Below are 13,543 nucleotides of genomic sequence, written 5' to 3'. Positions count from 1 at the left end.
CAGGGCTTAACCCTGTGGGGTGAGGACTGCCTGGCCTTGGGAAGGCTTCAGCCGATTCCCTCCTCAGCTTGGCTAACTCCCTCTCTCCTGCTGTGCATCTGTGGGGGGGAGAGACCGAGTCGAGGCGCACACCATGCCTGGTGAAAACACGCCTCAGGGTGCACCAGAAATGAGTAAGATTACGCCTGGTAAAATGTAACTTGTCGTTTGCACAGGAAGCTCCTCAGATTGCCGAATGTGTGTCACGCAGCACCGCCGCGTTCTTTCTCATGCCACTACCAAATCCTTGAAAACACGCTGCAGCTTCCTCTCCCACCCTCCAGCTACCACCAGGCAGGGCTTCACCCACCTACCCTTGCTTCCCAGATAAGGTGAGCAACCAACCACCGTGCCTCCGAGCAGCTTGGCGGGAACAACGCCAGGTTTTTGGGAGGTTTTCGCTGCGTAGCCTGGGCAGAGTTGTGATTTGGAGATAGGCTGAACCAAAAGAAGTTGTCCCTGCCCTGTCTGGAGTTGAGGAGTGGGAACCTCATTGCACCTCTGCTCTTGAACAATCGCATCTTGTGGAATTTTCAACCCACTCAGTTATTGATTGGTTTATTTTATATTTTTTTAATGAGTACAGTTTCTCTGCTGTGTGACGCTTGCTGAGCGTGTGCCTGCATCTCCCTGAGCTGGGGCCAGATCCTGGCTGTGCCCTGGGAGCAGGGCTGGATAGTCAGACACGCTGCACCGGGTGCAGTGCCAGGATCACCTCCTGCATCCCCCTGCGGGCACCCCCTCCCATGGCACTGCCCCCAGCACCCCCGTCCTGGGCCAAGCCCTGCTGGGCCCTGCCTGCACGGCGAAGCCCTGTGCTCAGTCTGGGGAAGGTCTCTGAGCTCAGAGGAGCTTTGGAAGTCTCCTTGTCTGGGAAAACGGGGAAAAGCTGCTTGTTTGTTGTGAGCCTGGTTTATTCTGCTCCCAGTTTGGTTGTGTTGGTACGAAGCACATTTCTGCTGGGACCGCTCTCTTTGAACATGCTCCAGCTGGCTGTTTGTCCGTCTGTCTCACCTGGTCTCTTCATTCACTGATGAACTCCATACCTCAACAGCGGCCGGCATGGTGGAGGCCCAGGGACTGGCTTTGAGCAGTCAGAAACAAGCCTCTAGCGCTGAAAAGTCTGTTGGTTTGTTGTAAATGGCAGTAAACTGCCACGTGCATCACAGTTGAAGGGATCCCGGGTGCTGTGCTGGGCCCTGCTGCTCTCCCCCACCCACCCTTCTTCCTCGTGGCCCTGAAAGCAGAGGTGACTCCAACGCTGGGCGCTGGGAAGGGAGTGACAAACGCTGGCTGATGAGCAGGAGGGAGCACAGGGGAGCAGCCCCGCGGTGCCGTGTCTGGAGCTGCTCGTGTCCATCACCTCTGTGATCTTAAATCACCAAGATGTGATGGAACCTGTGACCAGCCCGGAGTCATGGTGCTTCCACAAGCTGCCCATGGCTGTGGTTACCAGAACACCAACTGGTTACTCCATGGAGTTCTGGTTCACTCTGAGATGTACAGGTAATGTCGTCTGCTCCTCTCACTGCTGAAAAATGGTACCGGTCTCAGTTCTGGCTCACAGATGAGGAGGGGTGAGCTCTGCCCTTGGGCTGCTGCCAGCTTTCCTTGTCTGCTCAGTGGCCAAGGACAAGCATATGAGGGAGGGGAGCTGCCAAAGTTCACCCCCATAAAGCAGCAGTGATTCCCGTGGGACCCCCCTGGGGCTGCTCCTGGCCTTGGGACTGCTCACTGCGCCGTGATGTGTCATGAAGTGCCGGGTTCTTCTCAGCACCCCGGTGTCACCACGCACACAGTCAGAGTGAAACCCAGCTCTGGTATGAGTGTGGAGCAGCCAGGAGCCCTGACATGTGCGGTGGCCTCGGCTGGGTGCTGAGCCTGGGATCCCAGGCAGGATGCTGTGTGTGTGAGAGTGACGCTGCCCTCGCGCAGGGCGTCCCCCTCACAGGCAGTGGGGGGGGGGGCGGGGGGGTGGGGTGGAGAGGAGTGTTTGGGAAGGGGACGGTGGAAGGGACGTGCGCCCCTCAACTTCCTTCCCATGTGGCCACGCTCTTCACCGCAATCGCCACTCTGTGCCGTCATCTGCCCGGGGCTGGGTCCTCTCCCCCGGCAGCAGCGTGGGTTGGAGGCGATGCTCAGCCCCACGGCCTGCACCCGCTCCAGGAGGAGCTCGAAGCACGGATGCTGTGGCGGGTGCAGGGTGGGCTCAGGGTTTCCGTGCGGTGACAGGGGCTGCGCCCTCCGTGCCGGAGCACATCAGTCAGATGGAAACATCCCGGCAGGCAGGGAGGGTGGTGGCTCACGCCAACCCTCCCGCAGCCCTTTTTTAGCACCTGTTTTAGCACGCTGACGTTGTTCACACTTATTTCATACTCTCCTGACACCTTCGACCACAAGAAGCTGGACACACTTGAAACAAAAAGCAACAAAAAAAGCAGAAAGGCAGAGGATCTTTTTTTCATTTTTTTTTTTTTCCTCTTACCTCCCCTTCCTTCCCAGCCTGGGGGAAGCACAAACGCCAAGGCTCATCTTCCCCTCACTGTGGCACTGCCAGGTGCCTCTGAAGGATGGGGTGGAACACTGCCAGCGTTCAGGGCTGGGGGGCAGTGAACCCTCCAGCGCATCCCGGCCTGACTCTTCCTCAAGCATGAGCCAGTTCGATGCTACACCACCCCTTAGCCGCCTTCTGCCAGGAACCAAACCCCCTGAGAGCACCAGGCCCACGAACCCTTCAGTTGGCGTTACGATAGCGAGATCCTTATCTGCTGATACGCCGTAGTTCTGATCGAGCAGAGAGGAACTTGTTTCCCCCAGCGTGTTGAAACACGCTCTGTAAGCATGAAAAAATCCCATCAAACCCTGAACCCCGTCTTCTGCGCATCCCGGCCGGCTCCTGCGCCCGTCGGGGAGCGGTCCAGCCCCCCAAGACCCGCGGTGCTGGGAGGGGAGAGTGGGTGAGGGAGGACTGAGTCACCACCGCCACCTCCTCCTTGTCCCAGTTCTCCAGCCTTTCACTGACTCACGCTGCTCTGCGCCCTCCCGCCGAGGACCCGCCGGCATTTCGCCGCCCTCTGCGTGGGCTGGGCGGCTCTGCCGGGCTCCCACTGCCCCCAGAAGTCAGGGATAGGAAGGTGTGAGCGTGGCAGGGGTGGGCTGAGCCAGGGCAGGATGGGGACGTCGCCAGTGCCCCCCACGCGGAGCCACATGCCCAACACCAGCACCGCCACGGGGGAGCTGTGCAGTGCCAGGGCCATCACCGGGGCACCGCCACGGGGGCAGCAGGTTCACGTCACGCCTGATGCCCCCCCCTCGCTTTGCCGGGAGGGAAGTGAAGCCCCCAGGGAGCCGCGTGCTCCCGCGCCGCCCAGCCATTCCCTCCGGCGGGGTTATATCTGGCGCCATATTTGCATGGCAGCGAGCCGGCGCACCTGGGCAGCCAGCGGAGTCCTCGGGGGAGCGCGAGTGTGGGGAGCGGCTGACAATTGTCACACTCTGTCACTGGGGAAAGTCCCAGCAGACGATTGTTTTTAGAGGAACCAGCTTCCAGCCGGGTGGCTGCGGCCCCTTGGGCAGAGCCTCTACCCTCCCCGGCACCCGGGGATGGGGATGATGCTCCCCGGCTCTGCCGTGGTGCTCCCAGGGTGGAGATGATGCTCCTTAGCTCTAAGCATGGCCCAGGTGCTCCTCCCACCCCCAGCTCAGGACCCCCTTTCTGCCACGGGTGTTGGTGAGATGGGTTGTGAGCAGGGCTGGGGCCATCATAGCACTGCTGCCCCCCCCACCTCCCCCGACACCCCTTGCTCTGCAGTGAGTGGTGGGGATGGTCCTGTTCACCCCCTGGATTCACTCCCATTGCTGTTTCCCTGGGGACTGGGTGCACCTTGGGACTGAGGGGGTGTCAGAAGGGGTCCTGTCCTCCCTCAGCCTTGTTTCCTGGCACTGTGCTGGGGAGGGGGGGCTGAGCCACAGCCGGGCCCTCCCCTGTTTGTTCTCCCTGGGGCCGGACGCAGTTCCCCCATCCCTGCCCCCCAGAACGGAGAAAGTTAGTCAAATCTGCAGAAACCACAGCGGGGGGGGGGCAGGCTGCGTCGCTGCCGCCACTTTGATGTCACCCCTGCAAGTCCCACAGGTGCTGCGCTGTTGCCATAGCCCCGGCCCCGCGGGCCCCGCCGCTGCTTCGCCATTAACTTGTGCGAGAAGGGGGGATCATGCAAAAATATTTCCTCTTCCCCCCCCTCTTCACCCCCCCCACCCCATCCTGTCCCCAAGGTGCCTGGAGTCAGCCAGGCTTGGGGAGGCCACGTGCATGGCACGGGCTGGTGCATGGTGCACGGAGCTGCAGCCACCATGCAGCCCCTTGCACGTGGCACTGGGGGGGTGCTGGTAGGGGGGTTTTTTGGGGGGGGGAGGCTGCACTGGGGGACCCTGCATCCCTGTGCCCTCCATCACGGGTGCTGGCGGGGCTGCGGGATGTCCCTGGCGCTGGGAAGCGCGGTGGGAGCCAGGGAGGTTTCTGAGAAGCGGCCCTGCGGCGTTGAATCATGCCGGGCCTCCTGCGGTTTCCCCCTGCTCTCACCTCCTGGGTGCAGTCACGCCAGGCGCCCACACGCGAGCACCCTGCGCCCAGCCCCGTGGGGCAGCACGGGCTGCACCCCACTGCTGTCACAGCACCCCTCACCCCCAGCTGGAGGGGAGCCCCCAGGATGGCGTGGGGTGCTGGGGTGTCCCTGGCACCATGCACGGCTGCCCCCGGCAGCCTTGCACCCACCCTGCACCTCACACCCCCTCTCAGCAGCCCCTTCACACCCTCTGAACACGCCGAGCACCCTTCGCATCCTGCTCCTCTCCCTGCACCCTCTGTGGCCAGCGCCGCAGCCCAGCCACCGGCAGGATGCCTGGCTGCCCCAGTGCCATGGGGCTCAGTCCCAGAGGGGTGACGGCAACGTCCATCATGCAGGAGCCACCCCCCTGCCAGGGGACGTTGCCAACCCCCAGCAGTGGCTGGGGGGAAGGAGGATGCGATTCAGCCATCGCTGGCAGCTGGGGACTGGGCCACGGCCCCAGGGTGCCGCATGCCTGAGGGTGCAGGGGCTGGGGGGGGGGACACATGGGTGCCCCCAGGGTGAGGGGGGGGCAGGCAGGGGGCAGCTGCCAGCCCTTCCCAGCCCCGTCACGGCCGCTGCGCTCTCAGAGGAAGCCGCTCTGCTTTTTCACCCGGTGCTGGTTAAAAATACACTCCCGATTTTAATACAGCAGCGGCAGCCGCTATTTTGGGCTGGGAGCAGGAAGCGAAACCCACGCGGGTCCCGGCACTGCTCACCACCCCCCCACCACACCCCCCTCGCCTCGGAGCTGCCCCCCGAGGCGAGCAGGGTGCCTGGGGTGGCTGTGCCTCAGCACCCTGAGTTCCTGGGTGCCGCGGGGGGTTATTTGAAGCCCAGCAGCCGGACCCCCTCCTTCACCTTCTGGGCCTTCCAGCGGAGCAGGCGGATGGCGCGGAGGCCGAACCGCAGCACCGCGTCGTACTTGAACACCAGCTTGTAGAAAGCCTCGGTCATGAGGGCGCCGCTGGGGTCGGCGTGCTTCAGCGCGGCCATCGGCGTGTACGCCGCATTGGTCTGGTGCCGGAAGGGCGGCCGGGCTGCCTCTATCACCCGCAGCGTGTGCTGGATGTGGGGACTTCACTGTCCCGTTGCCATCCCCATCTCTTCCTCACCCCCCATCCCATCCCTATTCCCTTTCCCATTTACATCCCATCCCCATTCCATCCCCATCCCCTTTCCTTTCTGTCTGCTTCCCATTCCATCTCCAACTTCATTCCTATCCCATCCTTTCCCCATCCTCATTCCTGTTCTCATTTCATCTCCTTCCTATTCCCATCTCTTCCCCATCCCCATCCCAATTCCCAATTCCCATCCCGATTCCCATTCCCATCTCGATTCCCATTCCCATCCCCATCCCAATCCCATATCCTATCCCACACCACTACCATTCCCAGCCAGGCTCAGCCCCGTTAGGATGGAGCTCAGGTGCAAGGAGCTCTGTGCCACTGCCAGCCAGGGGGTCACTGCTCCTCATTAGGGCTAATTGAGGCTTCTCTGGACAGCCCGGCCCAGCCATGGGGCTGCCGGGAAGGGGGTGGGAAGGGGGCAGCCCCCAACCCAGCGGGGCCACCCGCCCACCTGCCCATCACCTCAGCGATGTCCTCGGGGGTCTGGCCCAGGCTGGCAAACACGTCCTTGGAGTTCCTCAGGTAGAGGTTGGTGAAGATGTCGGCTGTCTCGGGGTCGGTCCGCGAGTAGTCAGCGCGTTCGGCTTCCTCATACAGCTTCGCCTCGAACTCCGTCATCACCGGCCCCGGCTCCACCAGGCTGATCCTACCCAGGGACGGGGTGCTGGGAACCCCAGCACTCCCCGAAACCCCCATCCCAGGGGTGGAGGGGGAGGACCATGCTGACCAGCAGCCCCCAGCACTCACGCCACGTTGAAGCGCAGCGCCTGCACCACCAGGCTCTCGCAGAAACCCTCCACCGCGAACTTGGAGGCCGCATAGATGTCATTGAAGACAATGCCTGGACGGGCAGGGGGTCCCCATCAGGATTGGGTGGGGGGGTGCTGGTCCCACCAGGGCAGCCCCCCCCCCCCCCACCTCCCTACCCTGCAGGCCCATGATGCTGCTGATGACCACGATGTGGCCCCCACGGCGCCGCTTCATGTCGGGCAGCACCTCCTTGACCAGGCGGACGAGGCCGAAGAAGTTGGTGTCCATGAGGCTCTGCATGGCCGCCAGGCTCTGGCACTCCAGCGGACCCGCCATGCCCACGCCGGCGTTGCTGACTGCGGACACGGGGCGTCAGCAGGGTGTCCCCTCTGCAGGGGGGGACAGGCTGTGCCCCGTGCTCAGAGGGTCCCCAGTGCACACAGAGTCTCTGGTGCATGGAGGGTCCCCAGCGTGGGTTGCCCTGGGTGGGGAGTGTCCCTGGTGCACGGAGGGTCCCTGATGCCTGAGGTCAGGGGATCCCTGGTCACCAGCACGGAGGGTCCCCAGCACTGGGTGCACAGAGGGTTCCCACTGTGTGGACTGTCCTTGGTGTGGGTTGTCCCTGGCACAGAGGGTCCCCAGGGCATGGGGCCTGGGGGTCCCTGGTGCATGGGATGTCCTGGACATGGAGGGTCCCAGCATGGGTTGTGCTTGATGTGGACAGTCCCCAGGGGTACCCCATGTGTACCGAGGGTACAGGCTCAAGGGTGTCCCCAGCTCACAGGGTGTCCTCAGCTCACAGGGTGTCCCCAGCACGGAGGGTCCCCAGCACCGGGCACCCCAGGGACGCAGTGGGAGGGGGTCCCAGGGCTCACCCAGAACATCGACGTGGCGCCCGGGGATGCTGTCCAGGCAGGTGCGGATGGAGCTCTCGTCACAGACATCCAGCTGCTTGATCTCCAGCGTCCGGCCCAGCGCCGGCCCCGCCGCCGCCGCCAGCGCCCCACTCCTGCCCACATTCCTCATGGTGGCGATGACTAGGGACAGAGGTGGCTCAGCCCCACATGGGGTCCCCCCTCCCAGAATGGGGCGGGGGGGAGGGGTTCCCCCCACCCTGCTCACCTCGGAAGCGGCGCTGCTTGTCCCGTGCCAGCCGGACAGCCAGCGCCAGCCCGATGCCGGAGGAGCAGCCGGTGATCAGCACTGTCTTGGGAGCCATGGCACGGCCGCGGCCCCACTCCCTGGCCCCCCCGCCTTTAATAGCAGCTGGCCCAGCCCTGGCCCCCCCCCAAATCCAGGCCCTTAATCCACCCCCACTAATCCCCCCCCGGGGATTTGCCAGCGGCCGCGTGGCTGAGCTGCACGTGGTGCCCGGGGTGCACAGAGGGGCCTTTGTGCCTGACCTGGGGCACCATGGGGACACGGCAGGACCTGGGGATGCTGCCAGCCACATGCCTGCAGTTCAGGGGGCTGTGGGGACAGACCCCCCCTCCCCCCCCCCCAGCACCCCAGCTTTTCCTTTAGAGAGAGCAAGGCCAGAGCTCTGAAAAAATAACCTTTATTTCCTCAGTGGTATAAAACACATCACAGTTCAACTGGCCTTGTGGGGACGTGGGGGACATGGTGGTGGGTACCCCCCCCCCATAACACCCTCCCCGGGACCCCACTCCTGGGGCTGGGTACCCCTGAGCCCACCTGGCCCAAGGAGTGCCAGGCCCCAAGGACACTTGGGGACACTCGGGGACACTCGGGGACAGCGCTGCAGGAGGGGGGGAGAAAGTGCTTGAGTGTGGGGTGGGGGCCCGGTGATACTGTCACCCTCAGACCCCACGAGCAGAGCCAGCACCCAAGGCGGGCAGCTGGCAGCAGAGGAGCCCTCTTTGACCCTGAGCCCACTGTGCCAAGCCGGGCCCAATCCTGCCGCCCCGTGCCAGGCTGTGCCGAGCTGAGCCGGCGGTGCTGGGCTGTGCCAAACCGTGCGGTACTGGCAGTGCTGGGCAGTGCCAGGCTACACAGTGGCACCAGGCTGTGCTGGTGGTGCTGGGCCATGCTCAGCAGGGCTGTGCCGGGCTCAGAGGGCCACGCAGGTGCAGTAGTGCCGCAGCTTGCAGGGCAGGATGCCGCGGTTGATCTGGTGAAACTCCACGAGCTGGATGAGGTCCGCGAAGCGGGTCTGCCCGTCGTCCATGGTGAAGTAGAGCCGTCCCTCCTCCTCACTCTGTGGGGAGCCGTGGGTCAGGCCCTGGCACCCCCCCCGGCACCCCTGGCACCCCCAGCACCCCGTCCCAGCACTCACCGGCAGGATGAGATAGTGTTTGACTCGCTGCAGGTGGCACAGGGACAGGACGAAGCCCTTGGGGTTGCGTTGGCTCTCCCGCACCAGGAAGACGCTGTGAGCCCAGGGAGGGGAGGGGGTATCACCACGTGCCCCCTCTGCTGCCCCTGCGTCCTCCCCAGGGTCCCAGGTACCCCCCAAGCCCTGGTGTCCTGTACCCCCAAGAGCCCTGGGCACCCCAGGTCCTGTTCCCCCACCCACAAACCTCCTGTACCCCCTGGGGCTGCAGGTCCCCAGCAAACCCTGGGTCATCCCAACCCTCCCGGGATCACACTCCCCCCCAACCAGTCACCCCCCCACCTCCCAGAAGTCCTGTGTCACCCTATGAACCCCAGGGTCCTATAACCACTGGGTCATGTACCCATCAGGGGTCCCTCATGCCCACCATGAGTCCCAGGGACCTTGACCCCCCCCCGGGGTCCCCGTACCCGTCTACCAAGCCCTGACGGCCGATGAGCTGCTGGGTGTCCTCCCGGGAGATGCGCCCATGGAACCAGGGCTGGGTGCGGTGGATGGCTGCGGGGAGACGGGCATCGGGCTTGGATGGAACCCACACCTGGGGCAGGGACCCCCCCCTGGCACAACCTGGCTGTGCCGGATGGGACCCCACGGCTGGGTGCTGCTCACCGGCGCTGAGCGGGGAGCTCTGGCAGGCTGCTGGCAGGCTGTACCGGTGCATCGTCTTCTTCTGGCCGTGCAAAGCAAGGAGCAGGCGTTAGGGTGGGCTCGGGGAGACCACCCCCCCCACACCCCCCCATACCCCTGCACCCCAACTCACCCTCCAGGCCTGCGCTTCTTCCAGGGCCACTGTCAGCACCTCGTTGGGGTTCTCGATCACCCGGCCCGTGCACCCGGAGAAGTCCATGGCCACCAGCGCGTTGTCTGAGACGCTCCGCTGTGGGGGAGCAGGGGGGTGACATGGGGGGGTCCCTGTGGAATGGGGGCCACGGGAGGGGGGGGGGTGTTGGCACTCACCAGGGGCGTGGGGCCGATCCAGGGGGGCTGACTCAGCCGCGCCTGTGCTTGCTGGTAGTTGCGGTAGAGCTGCATGCCATACTGGGGGGGTACAGTCCTGTGAGCTGCGGGGTCCCCTGGAGCCTCCATCCCACAGCACCCGCTGGTGTGGGAATGGGAACCTCGGCATCCACCCAGCATGGGGATGGGGACCTTGACATCTACCCTCAGGGGGATGGGGACACCCATCCTGCATCTTTTCTAGCACAGGGATGGGGCTTCCCCCAGCATCCCTCTGGTACCCCCCAGAATCCCTCTGGTACTCCCCAGCATCCCTCTGGTAGCCCCCAGCATCCCCCCAGCATCCCTCTGGTACCCCCCAGCATCCTCCCAGCATGGCACCAGTAACGGGGCCAGGGATCACCTTGAAGAGGCGGAATGCTGCCATCCAGCAGCTCCGGCTCTGCTCATCCTCACTGCAGAGCAGCTTCAGGCCCTTGGTGCCGCTCCGAACCTTGTGGGGCTGCGGGAAGAGGCCGGAGCTGTCATGGGGCAGCCCCAGCCAGCTCGGGGATGGGGGGGCAGAGACCCCTTGGCAGGGGAAGGCACACAGAAGGCTCAGAACCCCCAGCCCAGCAGGGATGTCCCCACCTTGATGCAGAAGCCGAACTCGGTGGGCGTCCCGTAGTGCTTCTTGCCCTGCGTCACGTAGTAGATGTTGGACTCAGTGAGGTCGGCGAAGTACTGGAGGTGCCGGGGGTCCTGGGGTGGGGGTGGGGGGGTGTCAGGGCTGGCCCAGCCACCCCTGGCCCAGCCGTGCCCCGACCCACACCCTCACCTTGGAGGTGCCCTTGGTGGAGTAGTAGAGCCCCGAGCGACGCAGGGAGAAGTAGAAACGCTTCCAGACCTTGCGCCCCGGCTCCCGCAGGTGCAGGAAGCCCTGAACCTCGGGGCAGCTCCCGGAGTTGAGGAAGTTCTGGAGCGGGGAGACGAGGGATGAGGACTCCCCATCCAGGGCAGAGTCCCCACGTGTGGTGGGACCGCACGGCACAAGGGGTCCCCCACAGCATGACAGGGTCCCCATGGCACAGACGGGCCCGGTGTACCTGGATGAGCTCCGAGTGTGCCATGCTCTTATTTGCCTCCAGGCAGCTGGACACCATCACCGCAGGGAAGAGGGACTGCTGGGGGTGGGGGACAAGGGACACCCTCTCAGGGTCCCTGTGGGGCACACATGTCCCTATGTGTGTCCCCCCAGGGGCTTTGCCCCAGCCGCCACCTACCGCGTTGCTCTTGAAGAGCTCGTACTTGGCGAAGTTCTTGCGGAAGACGAAGCGGCTGTCGGCGCCGGGGGGCCAGGAGCTCTGCACCTCCACCACCGACTCGTGGTCCTCCAGGCACCGCTCTGCGGGGACAGGGCGCTCAGCGGGGTGGCCGGGGGCGGGGGACGAACCCCAGTGCCAGGCTGTGCCACGCTGGCAGCTCACCCAGCGCCAGTTGCTGGTGCAGCTCCACCAGGGCCCAGCTGTGGTCCTGCAGCGCCCGCGTCCTCCGCACCAGCGTCTCGCAGAGCTGCCGTGCCGTGGTCCCCGCCGACGCCTCCAGCGAGCGGCACGCGCCATCCTCGCCAAACACCTTCACCACCTGCCAGGGTGGGGGGGGGTCAGGGCTCCCCATCCTTAGTGGGATGGAACCCCACATACCCCGTGTCCCCCCATCCCCACCCTGACTCACGTGGGAAGCGCCTTCCCGGGGGGAACCCTGCCCCAAGGCTGGGCTGCTGAAGATGGGCGAGTTGGAGGGGCTGCAGAGCTCGGGGAAGGGGTTGGGGATGCTGGGCAGTGACGAGGCGCGTGGCTCCTCTTCTGGCAGCTGCCGGCTGCGGGCAGAGAGGGGCTGAACTTCCTCTGATACCAACCCCCCACCCCCACCCCAAAATCCCCTGGACCTCCCCAAACTCCACAGGGGAGCCTCAGCACCTGGGCCCCCCCCACCCACCTGCCGCCGTGGATGAAGAGAGGCTGGGAGCGCTTCACCTCGGGCGGCCCCTCGCCCCCGTCCCACTCACCAGGGACCCCCTCCTGCTCCGCACCGCCTGGTCCGGGGGGCTCCCAGAGGCTGCTCTGCTGAGCCCCCCCGTCCATGGCATTATCTGGGGTGGGGGGGAGAGAGAGAGAGAGAGTGTGAGCACCCAGGTGCCGTGCTGAGCCTCACATCGGCCACACACCACCAGCCGCTGCCGCCACCGCGTCAGCGTGGGCACTGGTGCCACAGTGCTGCCGGGGGCTGCCCACCCTTGGCACCTGCCCCGTGTTTTGCCGGCGCCCAAACAGTGAGTCAGCGCAGGGCGGTGTGACTCAGCGCCGCCTCACCTGCCCCCAGCCCCCCCCACCCCCATTACCCTGAGGGGGTCCCGGCCGAGCTCCACAATGGGGTGTCCCCATCCCACTGTGGGAGCTGGGGGGCAGGAGGGTGGGCCTGGCAGTGAGTGCAGCCCCCTATGAGACACCCGAGAATCCCCCAGACCCGCCACGTCCCAAGCAGGACCCATTCTGGTGCCCCCACGTCACCACCCAGAGCCCGGTGACACCAGGAGACACCGACTGAGCCGTACTGGGGCCGGTGGTGCTGGGCTGGGCTGAGCTTTGCCAGGATGAGGTTTTCCAGGCTGAGCTTTGCCAGGCCGAGCAGTGCCAAGCCGAGCCGTGCCAGGCCGAGCTTTGCCAGGCCGGGCTTTGCCAGGCCGAACCGTGCCGGGCCGTGTTGTGCTGGGTTGAACTGTGTCGGGCTGAGCCGCGGCGGGTGAGCGCGGCGCCGGCGGGAGCAGGAAGCGGAGCGTGGCGGTGGCCCAGCCCAGACACCTTCTTGGGTCCGGCCAAACCAGTTCTGGCGGCCGCTCCCAGCTCCACCTCACCGCGCTGGCATCTGGGCCGGGGCGGCAGGACGGGGGCGAGGGAGCCGGCACCCACCATGGGAACTGCCCCGAGCCCGCCTGCCGGCGCGGCCCCCCGCGCCGCTGCATCACCCCTCGCCCACGCGCGGCCGCTGGTGCCCAGCGCCAACGCCGGTGCCGCAGAGCCCGGGGAAGGTGGGGACAGCAGCCGGCGCTCCGGTTCCAGCCCCAGAATAATTCATTCAGGGCTGTGGGATGTGCAGGGCCCTGTGGCAATCACACCATGGCTCAGTATGGCTTGACATGGCTTGGCACGGCTTGGCATGGCTCAGCACAGCTTGGCACGGCTCAGCACGGCTCGGCACGGCTTGGCACAGCTCAGCATGGCTCGGCACAGCTTGGCATGGCTTGACATGGCTCGACATAGCCTGGCACGGCTCAGCACAGTTTGGCATGGCTCAGCACGGCTCAGCATGGCTTGGCACAGCTTGGCATGGCTTGACATGGCTCAGCACAGCTTGGCACGGCTCGGCACAGCTTGGCATGGCTCGACATGGCTTGGCACAGCTCGGCATGGCTCAGCGCAGCTTGGCACGGCTCAGCACGGCTCAGCACAGCTTGGAATGGCTCAACATGGCTCAGCACGGCTCAGCACGGCTCGGCATGGGACGGGCAGGGGCAGGCACAGCCCGGCCACGGCGGTGTGGGGCTCTCAGGCACGCGGCACATGTAGCACACGCGCGACACCCGCAGCCGTGCCGGCGGCACTTGGTGGCCACGGGCATGCGCAGGCCGGGCCCCGCCGTGCCCGGGATGATGCGCGGCGACGGGTTAATTG

At 65.4% G+C, this 13,543-nt stretch overlaps 2 protein-coding genes across 2 annotated transcripts; both read right to left on the bottom strand.

Annotated features, from left to right (window-relative positions):
• Window positions 1–5,468: 5,468 nt before the first annotated feature.
• LOC311201152 (retinol dehydrogenase 8-like) lies at window positions 5,469–7,742 on the bottom strand (the record flags this gene model as incomplete). The annotated part of the gene is made up of 6 exons (XM_084275461.1): window positions 5,469–5,708; window positions 6,236–6,419; window positions 6,521–6,614; window positions 6,700–6,879; window positions 7,399–7,560; window positions 7,646–7,742. 6 exons carry the CDS (start codon window positions 7,740–7,742, stop codon window positions 5,469–5,471), a joined length of 957 nt encoding a protein of 318 aa, XP_084131587.1.
• An 852-nt stretch (window positions 7,743–8,594) lies between these two features.
• Window positions 8,595–11,956, bottom strand: GRB7 (growth factor receptor bound protein 7; the record flags this gene model as incomplete). Its single annotated transcript, XM_084275543.1, has 14 exons — window positions 8,595–8,741; window positions 8,820–8,913; window positions 9,287–9,374; window positions 9,486–9,546; window positions 9,637–9,753; window positions 9,834–9,914; window positions 10,237–10,335; window positions 10,464–10,574; window positions 10,651–10,788; window positions 10,919–10,996; window positions 11,096–11,217; window positions 11,300–11,456; window positions 11,547–11,691; window positions 11,811–11,956. 14 exons carry the CDS (start codon window positions 11,954–11,956, stop codon window positions 8,595–8,597), a joined length of 1,584 nt encoding a protein of 527 aa, XP_084131669.1.
• Between the last annotated feature and the right edge of the window lie 1,587 nt (window positions 11,957–13,543).

The sequence above is a fragment of the Gallinula chloropus genome, assembly GCF_964237585.1.
Source record: "Gallinula chloropus genome assembly, chromosome: 26".
In the NCBI taxonomy this organism is placed as follows: Eukaryota; Metazoa; Chordata; class Aves; order Gruiformes; family Rallidae; genus Gallinula; species Gallinula chloropus.
This window is presented reverse-complemented; position numbering and strand designations above follow the sequence as displayed.